We start from the raw sequence: 18,727 nt of genomic DNA, 5'->3' as shown, positions 1-18,727 counted from the left end.
TGTTCAGACTTGGAAGGAGGAGGAGGTGCAGCCGGAAGCTCTGCAGGTTCCAGGGAAGGGAGTGAGGCCTAGCTCCTTCCCTGAGGATGCGGAGGGTCCCTGGGGAGCGGTCCTCAGGAAAGGCCCAGGCCATGGGGCCTCCTGGAGCCAGGGACCAGAAGGCCGGGAGAAGCAGCTCTCTTTCCGGTCGAGCTTCTGACAGGAGGGAGAGGAGTCCTGTTGATCGCAGAGAGCAGAGGCCCAAGGGTGGAAGCCAGTCCAGTAACCCCCCCACGCTCCAGCAACATCTGGGAGGTGAGAGTGAAGATTGTGGGGAGGGGAGAAAGCTGGTGGAGGCCCTGGAAGGGCACCCTAAGCAGAGAAAGGAAAATGAAGCTATGGAAGTTAGCTCAGAATGTTTTCCTGCACTTGATGAGGCAGAAAGTGAAGAGAGTGGGTCTTCAGAGGAGGAAGAGGAGGAATTCCTAGATATTCCTTATGACCCTGAGGACCCAACACGTAGTTTGATCTGTACAGTGCGAAGAATTAAACGTGTGGAGAAAGAACTGGTTGATTTGGGAAAGCGTGTGAAAATGACAAAAGTTATGAGCAAACTTGCTCCAGTAGAGCACAAGAAAGGTTATGTGAAGGAGGAAGCCCGTTTGAGAAAACTGATACAAAAGAAAGAACTGTTGCTGCGGGGTTTAAAAAAGGGACCTGAGAACCCTTTAAGAGAACTATATTGTAATCAAGAACGTATGGCTTTAAGGTCACAGTCTTCAGGTCAAGGGAGAACTGTGTCCCAGCAAGAGTCTGCAGTTCCCAGGGCCTTGTCTCAGGATTTGTCTAAACCAGAAGACTTGCCAGACTCTGCTAGTACATCCACTTTAGCATTTATGAAAAACCTGGCAACTCAGTCCAGGGGACTTACTAAGCAGGCAGACTGCAGGGAGGCAGCAGCAGGATGTGGTTCGGGGGCAGGGTTGGTGCCTGCACCTGTTGGAGAAGAGAAAGTAATTAAAAAGCTGGTTAAGACCTTCCAGATTGTGGAGACAGAGGAGGGAGCTTCAGGCTGTCGGCTTTTTTCTACAGAAGTAGTGGCAGAGGTGTCCAGTGAAGGAGATGGTGACTTACCAATATTAGAACCTCCAGAAAGAAAGATTGCAGCAGCGGAAGCAGAGCCGGAAGGATTGCAGCAGAAGCAGGTGTCTTTATCTGCAGCTACATCTCTGCCTCTATGTTTGGAGAAGCCCTGCCCCCGCGCAGCGTCCGGGGTGCACAACGGCAGTCTTCTGGAGGGAGAGCTGGCAACAGTGAGTCGGGTGGTGGATGCGCTGTCCCCGGCAGAGAATGGTTTCCAGAGGCACCGGGAAAGGCTGGCAGTTCATTACTGGATGGTGGCATTTCAGACGGTACAGAGGGGCGAGTGGCGGCGATTGCTGGATTGGAGAGGCCCCACCCACCTGACACGGAGCACCAGGAGACTCTGGTCAAGCAGGCAGCAGGAGAAGGACGAAACTTGCTGGTCGTTGGCAGGCAGGCAACAGGGAATTTGGATCAGAAGAAGGAACTGACTGAAACGGAACTCCCTGTTCGTCTCGCGCAGGACCTGTCGGCTGAGGAGCGGCATGCTGAGCCAGCTTTACAACAGACGGCAGATAAGTTGCTGAACACTTTTCCTGACATTGCTGTGACTCAAGTGGGGGGAGTGTTGAACTGTGAGGGTTTGTGTCCGACTGTTGACTCTGTTCCATGTTTGGGCAAGGACGATGGGGGGAGGCTTGGTGTGCAGGAAGGGGGAGGGGGGCAGGGATTGCGGAATGGAGGGGATGTGATTGACATGTCTCCTCCTGTTGAGGGGAATAGGTTAGCAGGTGTGGGGGCTCCGGGGGATAAGGTTCAGGTTGGAGAAGGGGGGAAGGGAGGGGGGGATAATAGGAGCAAGGAAGGGGATGGAGGGGGCCAGAAGGGTTTTGTAAAGGGGGGTTTGGTGTGTGCAGGGCAGGAAGCCTCGAGCGCCAAGGGTGGGGGGGGCGGGGGGCTCCTTCTTTTGCCGCGGTGGTTGGTATGGGGAGTGGTAGGGGGGGATTTGGGCAGCGAAGGGGGGGACAGGGGGTGGGTGAGGGGTGGTCTGGGGGGGTCTGTTATCAAACGCCGGAATGTGGTTCAATTGAGGTGGGTGGGGGAGGGGGGGATGCCAAGTAGGGATGTGGTGTTAAAAATGGTTCTAGGGTTAGGATTTCTCCCGGAAGATCTGTATGCTTGCATTCACCCGGCGAACATTCCAGAGTATGATGTCAGTTTTTTGACCCAACGGGGAATGGAGATTTTTTGGGAGAAATACGGGGAGGTTAAAGGGGGGGGGGACTGGAGAAATTTTCGAGTTGTGCCTATTAGTAAACCTGACCTGGTGCAGGTGACTCTGTTAGTGCGGAATGAGTCAATCTCGGGGGCGGATTTGACCTACTGGCTGCAGAGGTATGCAGAGTTAAGGACTCCTCTGGTCAAGCTTCCAGACCCTAGTAGGGTATGGGCAGGGGGGTGGGGGGCGACGGTGAGGTTATACCAGGTGGGGCACGTCACCCAACACATTCCTTCAGCGGCTTTCATCGGAAGAGATCGGATCTTGTGTTTTTATAAGGGACAGCCTAGGCAATGTTTTAAGTGTGGTTCCTTCCGGCATTATAGTATGTCGTGCCCAGTGGTTCAGTGTGCAAAGTGTGGGGCAAGGGAGCACGTGGCAGAACATTGTACCTCCATCCGGTGTAATTTGTGCGGGGATCTGGGGCACGCCTTTCGGGCTTGCCCGCAAGCCTTTCATAATGGGGGGGGGAGGGGGAGGAAGGGGGAGGGGAGGGTGATGAAAGGGGAGATCGTGCTGGGGGGAGGGGTGGAGGTTTGGGGCGGGCAGTAGAAGTGATTGGACGGGGGCGGAGGGTAGAGGAAGAGTTGGGGGAGCAGGGGGCAAACGCTTGGAAGGGTGAGAAGAGGCAAGGAGGGGAGGGGGAAGGGTGGACGCGAGTCTCTAGGAAGAGGAAGGGGGGGGGGGACTTCTGGTGGAGGCTGGAAGGAAGTTAGGGCAGGGAATAGCGGTGGAGAATAGATTTCGGGTCCTCGAAGATGAGGGACGGGGGGAAGAGTATGGAGAGGAGAACGGAAGAGAGGACAGTGAGGCATGGCAGGGGGTAGGTGAAGAGGGGGAGATAGGGACAGAGGGGGGCGGGAAGGGTACAAGGAGGGGAAGGGGGAGGATGGGGAGGTTGGAGATAGGAGATGGTATGGACGTGCAGGAGGAGGGAGAGAGCAGAGGTAGGTGGGGGAGAAGGGGAGAAGAGGAAATTAGGTAAGGTTCAGGGGGAGCAGGGGGTAGAGAGGGGGGAGGAAGGTGGAGGGGAGGGAGGGGGGATGGAGGGTGGGGGGGGGGGGGGGGGGGGGGGAAGGGGGAGAGACCGGGGTTTTTCCGGTGAAGGGGAGGGGGGGGGGGAGAGGAAGAAGAAGGGGAGGAAGAAAGCAAGGACCAGGGAAGGATGGAAGGGGGGGACCTTTGAGTTTGGGGTTCGGGGACTGGGCGGAGGAAGAGGTGGAGGAAGAAGCCGGGCCTTCAAAGGGAGGTCTGGAGCAGAGAGAAGGAAGGATGGGGAGGCAGGGCCAGGGGAGGCGGTTTTCTAATTGATAATGATGGCAGGTTCCTTGTTGGCGTTCATCACGCTGAACGTGGCAAGTATTGCCTCCACAAGGGCGAGGTGTCTGGCCTTTGAGGGCCTTTCCTCCATGTCGGCTGATTGTTTTCTCCTGCAGGAGACAGGCTGCAGTCTTTGGCCGATGTGAGAAGAGCAAAGCAGGCTTGGAGATGGGGACCCTCTGTGTGGGGGTTGGCAGGGGAGAAGTATGGGGGGGTGGGAATTTTGTTTAAATCTCACAAAGCGGTGATTCAACGGGTGGTGGAGTTAGGGGTAGGGAGGTGTTTGGTGGTGGATGTTGTGTTGCACGGGGTGGCGTTAAGGGTGATAAATGTGTATGGGCCACAAACTAAGAAGGGGAGGTCACAGTTATTTGGGAAAATCAAACCCTATTTGTATTCTTCACGTCAGTTAGTGTGGGGGGGCGATTTTAACACGATTCTGAGGAAGGAGGACAGTGGGGGCAGGTGTGCACAGGTGAGGTATGACGGAGTTCGTTTAGTGGGGATAATGAGGGGGGCAGGGTTAGTGGATGTCTACTTGGAGCACGGGGGTGGGCAAGGGGTTTTACTTTTTTAGAGGGAATTGTAGAAGTCGGATCGACCGGTTTTTGGTTAGGAGAGGGACCTGCGTACAGGCACCCGAGTTGGTGGTGGTAGAATTTTCGGACCACAGGGCGGTGCGGATAGAAGTAGGGGGGTCGGGGGTCCATAGGCCAGGAAAGGGGTTGTGGAGATTAAATTTGAAATGGTTAAAGGAGGGGGAGGTGCATAGAGAGTATGTGGAGTTTTTGGAGGATCAGCAGACTATCTTAGGCATCTTCCCCTCGGTAGGGAGGTGGTGGGAAGCGGTGAAACAACGCACGAAGGGGTTTTTTCTTAGACAGGCAAGGCAGGAGGGGAGGGAGGCGACACGGTTGGGAATAGCATTAAAAAAGAGGAGGGATAATTTAATTTCCAGGGGGGGGAAGAGGGAGGATATAGAGGCTATACAGGTGGAAATTGAGCGAGTTCAGTATGATCGGTACTCCTCATTAGTTTATGAGAGGGATTTTGGCAAATTATTGAGTCCGGACCCGTTTGAGTGCTGTAAGGAAAGAAGGGAACGTAGGGTTATGGAAGGGTTAATGGACAGGGACGGGGTTGTTCAGGATTCGAGGGAAGGGATTTTGCGGGTGGTAGGGGAGCATTTTGGACATTTCTTCTCCGATCTACATTTGGATGAGGAAGACATACGGAGGTATGTGGAAGGGACTCCGGGGGTGGGACAGGGGGGGCCCCATCTTCAGGCCTTGCTGCAGCCTGGACAGTCAGGAGGTGGAGGCGGCCATTGAGGCTCTGCGGCGCAAGACGGCACCGGGGCCCGACGGTCTCCCGGCTGAGTTCTATCAACGATTTTAAAGTTCAGTTGGCACCTATCTTGTTGGAGGTATGGGAGGAGGCCGGAAGGGAGGTTCTCTGCCAGAGTCCTTTGGGAATTGGCCTTGGTTCTTCTCAGTAAGGGGAAAGATGCTCGAGACATAGTAAATTGGAGGCCCATTGCCTTATTGAACAGTGACCGTAAGATCTTTGCTCACATGTTGTTGGCACGTATGCGGCAGGTGGCAGGGAGGGAGTTGGCGGTGTCTCAGGGGTGTGGGGTCCCAGGGAGGGGGGTGTTGGCAGCAGTGGCCTGGGTCGGGAGGGGGTGGAGCGGAGCCGGGGGGGGCAGGAGGGTCGTCTAGTAGTGGCCTTGGACCAGGATAAGGCCTTCGACCGGGTGCAGTGGAGGGTTCTTTGGAGAGTTTGCGGTACTATGGTTTTCCGAGGGCTTGGGTTGAGCAGCTCCAGTTGTTGTACATCGGTGTTCGCTGCTTTCCATTAGTTAATGGGTGGAAAGGAAGGGAATTTGACATCACGGCTGGGGTGCGACAGGGGTGCCCGTTGAGCCCCCTGCTGTACACTTTCGCGATTGATCCCCTGGTGCGCCGGTTAGAGTGTGGGGGGGTGGATGGGCTTAGAGGGATAGAAGTGTGTACGGGGGTGTCTCTGCGTGTGGTGGCATATGCAGATGACATAACAGTTTGGGTGGCGGATCAAGGGGAAGGGGAAGTTTTGCACAGGAAGATTGCGGAGTACTCTCGGGCGACAGGATCCAGGATTAACCTGCAAAAGTGTACTTCCTTGTGGGTAGGTCCGGAAGGGGCTCGTTTTGAGTTAGGGGGAGGGTTTCCACCAGGGGTGGAAATGATGCGGGTTCTAGGGGTTTACTTTGGGGGGGGGGATTATGGACAGTGGAACTGGGAACGGAAGATTTTGGAGGCCAAGGCTAAGGTAGAGAGGTGGAAAGGGTGGAGGATGTCGATGACTGACCGGGTGAGATTACTGAAAATGCAGGTGGTACCCATGTTTTTGTTTCTTAGCTATATTGTTTGTTGCTGGAATGTTGTTATACAGGGCTTTATAGTGTTTTTTTTTCAGTTACTCTGGGGGAACCGAATGAACCCTGTAAAGAGGAATATCACATATCTGCCACGGGGAAAGGGGGGGGTTGGGATGGTTAATCCGGTTCTTACGTTCAGTTCTTTCTTTATCCAGTTTAATTTGGGGAAGGCGGTGGGGCGAGATGCTCCGGGATGGGCGGTGTAGTGTTGTGCAGTGGTGGGAGGAGTTTTGGGGTCCGTGGTTGGAAGGGGGGAAAGTGGTGGGCCGACGGAGGGGTTTCCCAGGAAGCGTTGGGTATACAGGACATTGACTAAACTGGTGCGGTTGTGGGGGATTACGGTGGAGGAGGTTAAAGAGGGAAGGAGGGAGGTATGGGTAGAGAGAGTGCGGATGCAGCGATTCTCCTCTCCTTTGGCACTTCGGGACGCTCCAGAGCCAGTTCTGCAACAAGGCTTGCAGTTTGTGGCATCAAAGCGGATTCCACACAAAATATCGTGACATTGCCTGGCTGTCCCTACACTGGAAACTGTATGTGAGAGCAAACTTGAATTATAGGAACGTACAAGATCGTGATTGCCCAAGGGGGGAATGTGTTGGTTGTACTGAGACGATGGATCATTTCCTTAGGGAATGTCCATTTTCGATTCTGGTGGGTAAAACGTGTGGCCCTCCCCTGCTTCATATCCCAGCTTTGCACCTACTCTTATGCGGATTGGGTGTATGGGCGGGGGCAGGGGTCGGGGGGCTTGGACCCAGGGACGGAGTTCTTGATCTCGGTCATTGTCGTTTCTATCTTTGGATGGCACGGTGCGGAGTCTCCCTGCGCCAGGAGTCAGGTCAGTAGAACGGGTTAGCTGGGATATTGTTGGAGCTGTGTGGGAAGTGGCACTTGGGAGCGGGTAGAAGTAGGGAGGGGTACATTTTGCAAATGGTGGAAACATGTGCGATTGAAGCCACTTGAATTTGTTTGAATTTATTTGACTGTGTTGGGGGGGTAGGGGGTTGGTCTGTCTTTGTAAATAGGGGATTGAGGGGTTTTTATGTACCTTTTAGCTTTTATGTATTTGGTTTTCCGTTTCCATTAATAAACGAATTTTTCCAAGCATCCACCACCCTCTCCGTGAAAAACTACTTCCTGACATCTTTTCTGAGTCTGCCCCCCCTTCAATCTCATTTCATGTCCTATCGTTCTACCGCCTTCCCATCTCCGGGAAAAGATTTGTTTGCGGATTAATACCTTTCAAATATTTGAACGTCTGTATCATATCACCCCGATCCTCCTTTCCTCCAGGGTATCGCAAATCCCATACCATCCTCGTAGCTTTTCTTTGCACCGCTTCCATTTTTTTTGACATCCTTGCATCCAGTTACTCCAGGTGGGGCCTCACCAACGTCTTATTACAGGGCATTAAACCTCCCTTCTCTGCTGTCACACCTCTCCCTATACAGCTAGCAATCTTCTAGCTACGGCCACCGCCTGTCACACTGTTTCGTCGCCTTCAGGTCCTCGGATACTATCACCCCAATATCCCTCTCCCCCGTCCTTGCCAATCAGACTTTCCCCCGCCTAACACATACGTCTCCCTTGGATTTCTACTCCCTAAGTGCATCACTTTGCATTTCTTCGCATTGAATTTTAATTGCCAAACGTTAGACCATTCTTCTAGCTTCTTCAGATCTTTTTCATGTTTCTCCACTCCCTCCTGGGGTGTCCACATCTGTTGCAAATCTTGGTGTCATCCGCAAAAAGGCAAACTTTACCTCATAACCTTCGGCAATGTCACTCACAAATATATTGAACAGAATCGGCCCCCAGCACCGATCCCTGAGGCACTCCACTACTCACCCTTTTCCTCCTCTGAGCAAACTCCATTCACCACCACCCTCTGGCGTCTGCCCGTGTCAACCAGTTCCTAATCCAGTTCACCACTTCGGGTCCTATCTTCAGCCCATCTAGTTTATTCAAGAGCCTCCTGTGGGGAACCGTGTCGAAAAGCTTTGCTGAAAATCTAAATAGATTACGTCCATGAGCACATCCTTGATTTAATTCTCCCGTCACCCAGTCAAAGAATTCAATGAATTCGTTTGAGCACGATTTCCCTTTGGTGAACCATTTGTCTCGGATTTTGCAACTTATTGCTTCCAGGAAATTCACTATCCTTTCCTTCAGCATCGCTTCCCATTACTTTACCAATAACCGAAGTGAGGCTTACCGGCCTGTAGTTCCAGCCTCTTCCCTATCACCACTTTGTGAAGAGGGACCACCTCCGCCGTTCTCCAGTCCCTCGGAACCTCTCCCATCTCCAAGGATTTATTAAACAAATCTTTAAGAGGACCCGCCAGAACCTCTCTGAGCTCCCTCAATATCCTGGGGTGGATCCCGTCCGGTCCCATGGCTTTGTCCACCTTTAGCTTTCCAAGTTGTTGATAAACACTCTCTTCCTGACGGGTGCTCTATCCGCTCCATTCCAGGTGTACGTTTTGCCAGTCCCTAGCGGTCCTTCTCCAGGATTTTCTTCTGTGAAAACAGAGCAAAAGTATCTATTTAGCAAATTGGCTTTTTCTTCATCATTTTCTACATAGCGTTTTGTTGTATCTTTTAGTCTCACAATTCCGTTTTTAGTCTTTCATAGTGCAAAGCTGTTTTTTAAACGTTTATTTACAAGCAACTTCCCGGCCCTATTTGCTGTCTCAAAATAGTTCTACAAAATTTGCAACTTTGCACTAATCTCATCCATATCCAACGCATTTATTTTTTATTTATTTGTTACATTTGTATCCCACATTTTCCCACCTATTTGCAGGCTCAATGTGGCTTACATAGTACCGTAAACAGTGTTAGCTGATTTCGGTATGAACAGATACAAGGTATGAACAATTACAAGGTGACATTGTGGTAGAATAAGGTACATGTATGGTAAATACAATTGGGGGGAACTTAGAGAGGGAAAGGAAGGGGTAGGATATGTCCATTATGGTCTTTGGTTTTGTTATGTCACAGGTATCCAGGTTTTTTATGTTGGGTCGTGTGGTATGCTTTTCTGAACAGATCTGTTTTTAGTGCTTTCTGGAAATGTAGGTGGTCAAGCGTAGTTTTTACTATTGGTAGTGCGTTCCATAGTTGTGCGCTTAAGTAGGAAAAGCTGGATGCGTAAGTAGATTTGTATTTGAGTCCTTTGCTGCTTGGGTAGTGGAGGTTTAGGTATGATCGTGCTGATTTTATAGTGTTTCTGGTTGGCAGGTCGATGAGGTCTGTCATGTACCCGGTGCCTCGCCGTAAATAATTTTATGAACTGTCGTGCAGATTTTGAAAGCGATATGTTCTTTAATTGGAAGCCAGTGCAGTTTTTCTCGGAGTGGTTTGGTGCTGTCAAAACGCGTTTTTCCAAATATAAGCCTAGCTGCTGTGTTTTGGGCGGTCTGAAGTTTCTTTATGATTTGTTCTTTGCATCCCGCATAAATTCCATTACAGTAGTCTGCGTGGCTTAGTGCCATTGACTGTGTCAGGTTGCAAAATATTTCCCTCGGGAAGAATGGTTTTACGTGTTTGAGTTTTCCACATTGCGAAAAACATTTTCTTTATGGTGAATTTTGCTTGGGTCTCTAGTGAGAGGTTTCGATCGATTGTTACTCCGAGAATTTTCAGGCTGTCTGAGATAGGGAGGGTGTATCCTGGGATGTTAATGTTTGTGGGTTTGTATGTATTGTATTGGGATGAGATGATGAGACAGTGTGTTTTTTCTGTGTTGAGTTTTAATTGGAATGCATTTGCCCATGAGTTCATGATGTTTAAGCCGAGCTTGATTTCATTGGTGATTTCTGCCAGATCATGCTTGTAGGGGATGTATAATGTAACGTCATCGGCGTAGATAAATGAGTTTAGGCCTTGGGTGGGTAAGGCCTTGGCTAGTGGGGGCCTTCATGAAGTTGAAAAGGATCGGGTGATAGTGGTGATCCTTGCGGTACTTCTGCAATCTGGTTTCCAGGGTGACGATATGTTTTGTGCTTGATTTCACTTGATATGTTCTGGTGGTTAGAAAACCCTTGATCCAATTGAGATTGTTACCTCTGATTCCGAAGTAATCTAGGAGTCTTAGCAGTATGTTATGTTAACCATGTCGAACGCACTGGACATGTCAAATTGGAGGAGTAACGGTACGAGGGCCGCTTGATAACAGTGATGATAATATGATCGGTTTTGATATTGGCATTGAAGGAAGTGAAACTAGGAAATCAAGTACGCTAGCGTTTAACTATAGAAAAGGTGATTACGACAAAATGAGAAAAATGGTGAAAAAAAGACTGAAAGGAGCAGCTCGCAGATAAAAAACTTGCGTCAGGCGTGGATGCTGTTTAAAAACACCATCCTGGAGGTTCAGGACAAATATATTCCACGTATTAGAAAAAAAGGGAAAAAAAGACTAAACGTCAGCCGGCGTGGCTAAACAGTAAGATAAAGGAAATCATTAGAGCCAAAAAACAATCCTTCAGAAAGTGGAGAAGAGAACCAACTGAAAGTAACAGGATAGATCATAAGGAATGCCAAGCCAAATGCAAAGCGGAGATAAGGAGGGCAAAAAAGGACTTTGAGAAGAAATTAGCGTTGGAAGCAAAAATACATAGTAAAAATTTTTTTAGATACATTAAAAAGCAGGAAACCGGCCAAAGAGTCGGTTGGGCCGCTGGACGAAAATGGTGTTAAAGGGGCGATCAGGGAGGACAAAGCCATAGCGGAGAAATTAAATGAATTCTTTGCTTCGGTCTTCACCGAGGAGGATTCTGGGGGGGACATCGGTGCCGGAAAGAATATTTGAAGCGGGGGAGTCGGAGAAACTAAACGAATTCTCTGTAACCTTGGAGGATGTAATGGGTCAGTTCAGCAAGCTGAAGAGTAGTAAATCACCGGGACCTGATGGTATTCATCCCAGAGTATTAATAGAACTAAAAAATGAACTTGCGGAGCTACTGTTAGAAATATGCAATCTGTCCCTAAAATCGAGTGTAGTACCGGAAGACTGGAGGGTAGCCAATGTTACTCGATTTTTAAGAAGGGTTCCAGAGGAGATCCGGGAAATATAGACCGGTGAGTCTGACGTCGGTGCCGGCAAGATGGTGGAGGCTATTATTAAGAATAAAATTGCAGAGCATATACAAAACATGGACTGATGAGACAAAGTCAGCACGGATTTAGTGAAGGGAAGTCTTGCCTCACCAATCTAATGCATTTTTTTGAGGGGGTAAGCAAACATGTGGACAATGGGGAGCCGGTTGATATTGTATATCTGGATTTTCAGAAGGCGTTTGACAAAGTGCCGCACGAAAGACTCCTGAAGAAATTGCAGAGTCATGGAATCGGAGGTAGGGTATTATTATGGATTAAGAACTGGTTTGAAAGATAGGAAGCAGAGAGTAGGATTGCGTGGCCAGTATTCTCAGTGGAGGAGGGTAGTTAGTGGGGTCCCGCAGGGGTCTGTGCTGGGTCCGTTGCTTTTTAATGTATTTATAAATGACCTAGAGATGGGAATAACTAGTGAGGAATAATTGAAATTCGCCGATGACACAAAATTATTCAGGGGTCGTCAAGTCGCAGGAGGATGTGAACGATTACAGGAGGACCTTGCGAGACTGGGAGATTGGGCGTGCAAGTGGCAGATGAAGTTCAATGTTGACAAGTGCAAAAGTGATGCATGTGGGTAAGAGGAACCCAATTATACGCTACGTCTTGCAAGGTTCCGCGTTAGGAGTTACGGATCAAGAAAGGGATCTGGGTGTCGTCGTCGATGATACGCTGAAACCTTCTGCTCAGTGTGCTGCTGGCTGCGCTAGGAAAGCGAATAGAATGTTGGGTGTTATTAGGAAGGGTAGGGAGTCCAGGTGTGCGGATGTATAATGCCGTTGTATCGCTCCATGGTGCGGACAGCACCTGGAGTATTGTGTTCAGTACTGGTCTCCGTATCTCAAAAAAGATATAGTAGAATTTGGAAAAGGTACAGCGAAGGGCGACGAAAATGATAGTGGGGATGGGACGACTTTCCTATGAAGAGAGGCTGAGAAGGCTAGGGCTTTTTAGCTTGGAGAAGAGACGGCTGAGGGGAGATATGATAGAAGTGTATAAAATACTGAGTGGAATGGATCGGGTGGATGTGAAGCGACTGTTCACGCTATCCAAAAATACTAGGACTAGAGGGCATGAGTTGAAGCTACAGTGTGGTAAATTTAAAACGAATCGGAGAAAATTTTTCTTCACCCAACGTGTAATTAGACTCTGGAATTCGTTGCCGGAGAACGTGGTACGGGCGGTTAGCTTGACGGAGTTTAAAAGGGGTTAGATAGATTCCTAAAGGACAAGTCCATAGACCGCTATTAAATGGACTTGGAAAAATTCCGCATTTTTAGGTATAACTTGTCTGGAATGTTTTTACGTTTGGGGAGCGTGCCAGGTGCCCTTGACCTGGATTGGCCACTGTCGGTGACAGGATGCTGGGCTAGATGGACCTTTGGTCTTTCCCAGTATGGCACTACTTATGTACTTATGTACTTATGTACCTAATGCTTTTGCCTATTGCTATCTCCTGCTTGAATTTAGTTAGGAGAGTAAGTAGTGCTGTTTCGGTGCTGTGTTGGGATCGAAATCCTGATTGTGACTCATGTAGTATGGTGAATTTGTTTATGTAGTCATTAAGTTGTTTGGTCACCAGTCCTTCCATTAGTTTGAGTACTAATGGGATAGATGCTACTGCGTTGATGCTGCTATCCGGGCCGCTTGGATCATGCGGTGGAGCTGGGTGAGCCCTCGGGGGTGCCAGCGATGTCCTAGAAGCGTTTTCGCACTTCCACGGCTCCTTCAGGGGTGGCCCACTGGCACGGCTCCTCAATCTTCGCTGCCGTCCGGGGAGGCAGAGTCGGGTGTTCGGCTGTGCACGGCTGCGGTCTTCTGGGAGGCTCAGTTGCCTCTTTTTTTCTCGGTATGGTGGGCGGGCGGAGGCAGGGATGATCCTTGCGCCGGTCCCCGTGGGAAGGGCCGCAGTGACTCTCACCAAGTCCGGAGAGGATTCGCTGACCGGCTTGTGCTTGATTGCCTCTTGCTCCTCGGGGGGGGGGGGGGGGGGGGGCAGCGTCAGGTTCATGCGATTCCTCGTGGGGAGAGGTTCAGTTGCCTCTCCCTGCACCAAGGGTTTGTCGACTCCACCGGGTGCAAAGCCCACACGGGCTTCGCTGCTCGGGTGGTAGTTGATGCCCGATACTCCATCTGCTGCCACAACCCCGGTTACTCTACACTGCCTCAGCCCAGATCCGTTTTCCTTGAATATTGCATGCAGGTCCATGCTCAATTTATTAACATGCAACCTTTGGGCAGCAGTGAGATGTACAGACTTGTGTAGATGCTTCAGTTGACAGAGCTGGGAGCGCAAGGCTGTTCTCTTATTAGATGTCTACCTCCACTGGTGAGCTCCCAGTGCTATCAATTGCCTTGGATCACCACTTTCAATGCCTCTGTCACGTAATGTCTAAGCACTACCCCTAGCACACAGCTAGAGGGTCTGTCCCAGCATTGCCCAGGCTTGCTAGTACCTGTGCACATGCTCATACACTGGCATACCGAACTGGGTCCAGCTCACCTCTGGATGAGTCTCCCACCCACAAGTTATTTCCCTGGTGGTTTCTGAGGACACTGGGGCCACCATCCCAGGGCTCCCCCAGTTCCTAGAAAACGCCCACAGACATGGAACACAGACCACCAGGATTCTTAGTCCAGGACAACAGAGCTAACAAACTTATGTTTATTATCATAAAAAAGGTAGAACAATGAATGGTAATAAAAGGTGTAAAATAACAGGAACCAACATTAAAACTAACAACACTGTCTGGGGAGTTCAGGAAAAATAACTGCTCATAGGATTTGAACGCAAATGAATCGGAAGCCAGTGCAGGTTTTTTTTTTAATACCAAAAAATGTAATAAAAACAATGCTGATTTAACTTGGGTATTATTTGCAGCGGCTCCCAACCCTCAAATACCCCTACCCTCAAAGCCCCACCAACACCAGTTTACATCAAAGATTGATGTCATCTATATAGATCCTTCTTGGTGACTTCTACCAAGAAATAAACCAGCATAATAAATACAATACAATTATAGCAGGAAGTTATTAAAATCACAAAAGCAGGTCCAATCTATAAATTACCTTAAGTAATCAAAAACATTTTAAAATTTTTTTATGAAAAAGCAGATAGATTCCAATGTAATTCCTATGGAAAGAGAATTTTAGTAAGACATTGCAGAAAAAGAGAAAATAGAATCGGCTATCCTTTTCCTGGTCAAAAAGTCCATAAACGATTGTTAGCCAGGTAGGCATTTTGGGATACTGCTGTCTACTAGTGGCCACTGTCTGGGACAGGATGCTGCGCTTAATAGCTGAAGGGAGTTTTAGGCTGCATGCTCAGTGTTTATACTTTCATTGGAAGGCTCTTTTACTATGATCGCCAAAGGGGACACTTTTGAGCTCTCTCGTTTTTTCTGCTGCTCTGAGGCTTCCAACCTATGAGGGACCTTCAGGTAGGTGCAAGGTGTCATGGACTCACTGGCCTGGCTCTCTTTCTCATCTTCTGTATCTTCCTCTTCAATGCGCCCAACAGACTCAGGATCCTGGTCGCTGTAGGAGGAGTTTGGGTTCGGGGAGGGGAAACTCTCTCCTCGGAAGTGCAACAGATGCTGGAACCGCTCACTCCTGCCAAAATTCTTCAGGCTGATGGCAGGAGAAGCAGCTGCTGATAGGAAGCGATTCAGCAGTGGGGTATGGATTTTGGGAGTGTTAGGAATGGCGTTGACCTGCTGACTTTGATCCAAATCATCACTCATTCTGTAAACAAGAAGAAAATAACATTTTACTGTAGGCATTTGTTTAATATTTTGCATCTCATTATTTTCAAATACCCTAACGTGACTTTTGTGATACACCACAAGTTGCATTAGGGCCCAAAAAAAGCTTTTTCCTGGGGTTATTTTACCATCCAGGAGCATTGGGCTACAAAGCCGCAGCACAGTGCTTCTGAACCTGCAGATCTAGTTCTCCTTGCAACATCCAGACCCCTTTTCAAGTCCCCCCCCCCCCCACACACACACACACACATAACAAGTCTATGGTGTTCTAGTAGATCATCCTCCTCTTCCATGTATCTTATTAAAGAGTTCATGAGCAGTACCTACTCCCTCCTGCCTCTGAACCTGCTCTGCTCAAAAATGTGGCACCCTGCCCCTGCCCGGTGTATCCAGGGATGCACTGGAAGAGGCTAAGCACCATATAAGAGGGAAAAAAAAACTCCTTATATGGTGCTTAGCCCATCCCAGGATATACTAGGCAGGGGCTGGGCATTGCTTCTGCCTCCAACATTTAAAGAGGAGGGGAGGGGATCACTAGACCACCATGGACTTGTTACAAATGAGGGAGAGGGGCTCGAGAAGGGGTCCGCAAGACCACCAGGGGTTTTTTTTAGGGCCCAGGAGGGAGGCCACTGGACCACCATGGAATTTTTGGAGGGTGCACTGGACCACAAGAGATTTTGTGGCAAAAGAGATGGGGGAGTAACTAGACTACTATGGAGTTTTTTTGAGTTACACAGTGGGGTAGGGACTTGATGCCCCCCCCCCCCCCCCCCCGTGCAATTCAAAACTTTGTGGTGGTCTGTGTCAATTGCAATTGACAGCTTTAAGTTGCAAACAGTGACCGATGCACAAAGGGGGGGGGGGGTCCATCTCATTTGCATACCATCACCTTTGTGCATCGTCACTGTGACTCAGTGTTTTCCCTGGCAGCCATATTTTATGGCCGCCTTTGTGCATCAGCCCCTAAATGGTTTGAAAATGAGTCCCAATTTGTTGCTTCTTACGAGTTGATTGAATTATGTTTTGAACTGCTGCAATCGGAACATAAGAATAGCCATGCTGGGTCAGACCAATGGTCCATCTAGCCCAGTATCCTGCTTCCAACAGTGGTCAATCTAAGTCACAAGTACCTGGCCCAATTAGTAGCAACATTCCATGTAGAACCCCAAAGAATAGCAAGATTCCAGAATCCTAAAGAGTGACAAGATTCAATGCAGAATCTCAAAGAGTGGCAACATTCCATTCTACCAATCCCAGGGCAAGAAGTGTCTTCCTCCATGTCCATCTCACTAACTACCATTGCCACTTCCTCCGGCAGGGAGTTCCAGAGCTTAACTATTAGAAAATTATTTCCCCTATTTATTTTTAAAGTATTTCCATGTAACTTCATTGAGTGTCTCCTGGTCTTTGTACTTTTTGAAAAAGTGAAAAATGGATTCACGTTTACTCGTTCTACTTCACTCAGGATTTTGTAGATCTCAGTCATATCCCCCCCCCCCCCACCCCCCAGCTGTCTGTTTTCCAAGCTGAAAAGGCCTAACCTCTTTAGCCTTTCTTCACATGGGAGGAGTTCCATCCCCTTTATCATTTTTGTCACTCTTTGAACCTTTTCTGATTCCACTATGATTCATTTCCGAAAGAGAAAACCATCCAAAAAGTGTCACAAAGCAGCATCTGGATGAACCTCTTCCTAAAATGCCCAAACCAGCAGCCTCAAACCCTGCCCTGTGGAAATCCATCTAGGCAACCCGTCCGCAGCACATCCAAACCACAAGGGGGCATGTTGAGGGAGGGACCAGGGCACCCCCACCCACAACACTCGGACACCCCACATCCACAATGGAACAAAGCAAAAATATCCAGGGCTGAAACCCCAATGCCCTGGTCCAGACCCATCCCCAGAATGAAGAAGACACAAAAATGTGCCCTAAACAACCAGATGATTACTGGAGGGAGCCAGGGACGATTCCTCCCCCACTCCCACAGTGGTCACCGATCCCCCCTCCCACTCCACAAAGATGCAAACAAAAATATTACCAACCAGCCTCCACGACAGTCACGGATGCCACAGCCAGATCCACCAGAGCAGCAAGCAGGTCCCCGGAGCTGTACAGTGGTCAGCGCAGCACAGAGAGGGGGACCCAGGCCCATATCCCACTCCCACCCGTGGTGGAAAGTGTGGTCTTTGTACTTTTTGAAAGAGTGAAACATCGATTCACTTCTACCATTCTACACCACTCAGGATTTTGTAGACCTCTATCATATCTCCCCTCAGTCTCTTTTCCCAGCTGAAGAGCCCTAACCTCTTTAGCCTTTTCTCATGAGAGGAGTTCCATCCCCTTTATCATTTTGGTTTTAAATATGGCACAACTGGTTTAAATATTTTGCCCAACACAGTATTAGCAGCTAGAGAGCTTCTGCTGCCACTGATGTGCATTGTATTTAAACCCCAAGGGAAGGGTGCCCCTACCAACAAGAGATGGCACTACAGATATTGCTATGGAGTCTACCATTCCAGCATGCAACTTTGCCTTAACCAACATAACCACCGGGGGGGGTGGGGGGGGGGAAGAATTAATCAAGATGAGGTAAAAGTTCACTTTTTAGCACACCTTGATTTCCCGTAGGATTCAGAAACCTGTGGGATCCCGGGACCACAGGTTGCTGAATCTTGACAGAGAGGAATAACACTGCTTGCGAGATAATTCGCTGTGGCCCAATAATCCTGGGCTTGCAAAGCTGGTCCCCCCCCCCCCCCCAAGCAGCATCCATACCCTCTCCCATAGGGGCTACTTGGTCCTGGCAGTGCTGGTCCTTGGGGAGGGTGTCTGGCTCCCAATTTTCCTACAGGAGCCAGACTGGGCAGGAGTGAGTGGGCTTCACTCCTGCCCAATGACCCCAGGACCACTGCTAGGACCAGGTAGCCCCTATGGGAAGGGTTTTTCTAGGTCTTAGGAGGGGGTCTACTGGACAACCGGGAAGTTTTTGTGGGAAGTGCCCAGCGGAGCTTTAGGGAGCACAAGCAGGCAGCCTTTGCAAGCTGCCTGTCTTTCCCTTTACCTGGGCTCCTCTCCAACAGCTCCAGAGCTGCCATAAAATCTGGCTTGTTAAAGGTAGGCACTTCTTTCTGCACATTGCAGGGAGTGCTCATAATCCTAATGAGCTTGTTGTAATAGATTTGCATATGATTCTCACTAAGGCACATGGTTAGAGCCATGCAAAACCCCTTTGTGCATTGCTTGCTAAATAACATTTGCTTTATACCATCTACAACTGGTCTAAAGCAAACATTGCAAGCTTGATAAGCTTTGTGCATCAGCCCCTTACACTTTCTAAGTCTAAGTGCTTTGAAAATAGGCCTCATTGTGTTCTACTCTGTGAAAGAACTGATAGAATGAACAGACAGCTGAGCCCATCACACACCACCGCTAGCAGCAGGGATAGATGTGTTGATTCAGCCGTGGCCATGGCAGGGTCTCTTGTATGTGTTTCCCCCTTGGCCACTGATAGGACAGGTCATTCAGAGAACAGAAATGCATCCAGGGCTGGTGGTTCTTGTAGCTCCGAATTGGCCTTGGTGCCCTTGGTACGGAGATCTGATTTGTCTGGTGACTGGTCCTCCACTTCCTCTCAAGGAAATGAGAAGGCTGTTGGTTCAGGGTCCAGTTGTCATGCCAAACCTGTCTCCATTTTCGCATACAGCTTGGCCCTTGAGAGGGCACAATTATGAAAAAGAGGGTACTCTTCAGGAGTGATGTCCAC

General features: G+C 49.4%; 1 protein-coding gene across 1 annotated transcript in view; it reads right to left on the bottom strand.

The window, feature by feature from the left end:
- Window positions 1-14,314: 14,314 nt before the first annotated feature.
- BEST4 (bestrophin 4) overlaps window positions 14,315-18,727 on the bottom strand; it is a 34,395-nt gene continuing 29,982 nt past the window's right edge. Inside the window, exon 9 of the mRNA XM_030206861.1 lies at window positions 14,315-14,942. Coding sequence (XP_030062721.1) covers window positions 14,510-14,942 — 433 coding nt within the window. The 3' untranslated portion in view covers window positions 14,315-14,509. The remainder of the gene's footprint in view (window positions 14,943-18,727) is intronic.

The sequence above is a fragment of the Microcaecilia unicolor genome, chromosome 6 (assembly GCF_901765095.1).
Source record: "Microcaecilia unicolor chromosome 6, aMicUni1.1, whole genome shotgun sequence".
Lineage (NCBI taxonomy): Eukaryota > Metazoa > Chordata > Amphibia > Gymnophiona > Siphonopidae > Microcaecilia > Microcaecilia unicolor.
The sequence above is the reverse complement of the archived record's forward strand: the minus strand, read 5'-3'. Positions and strand labels throughout refer to the sequence as shown.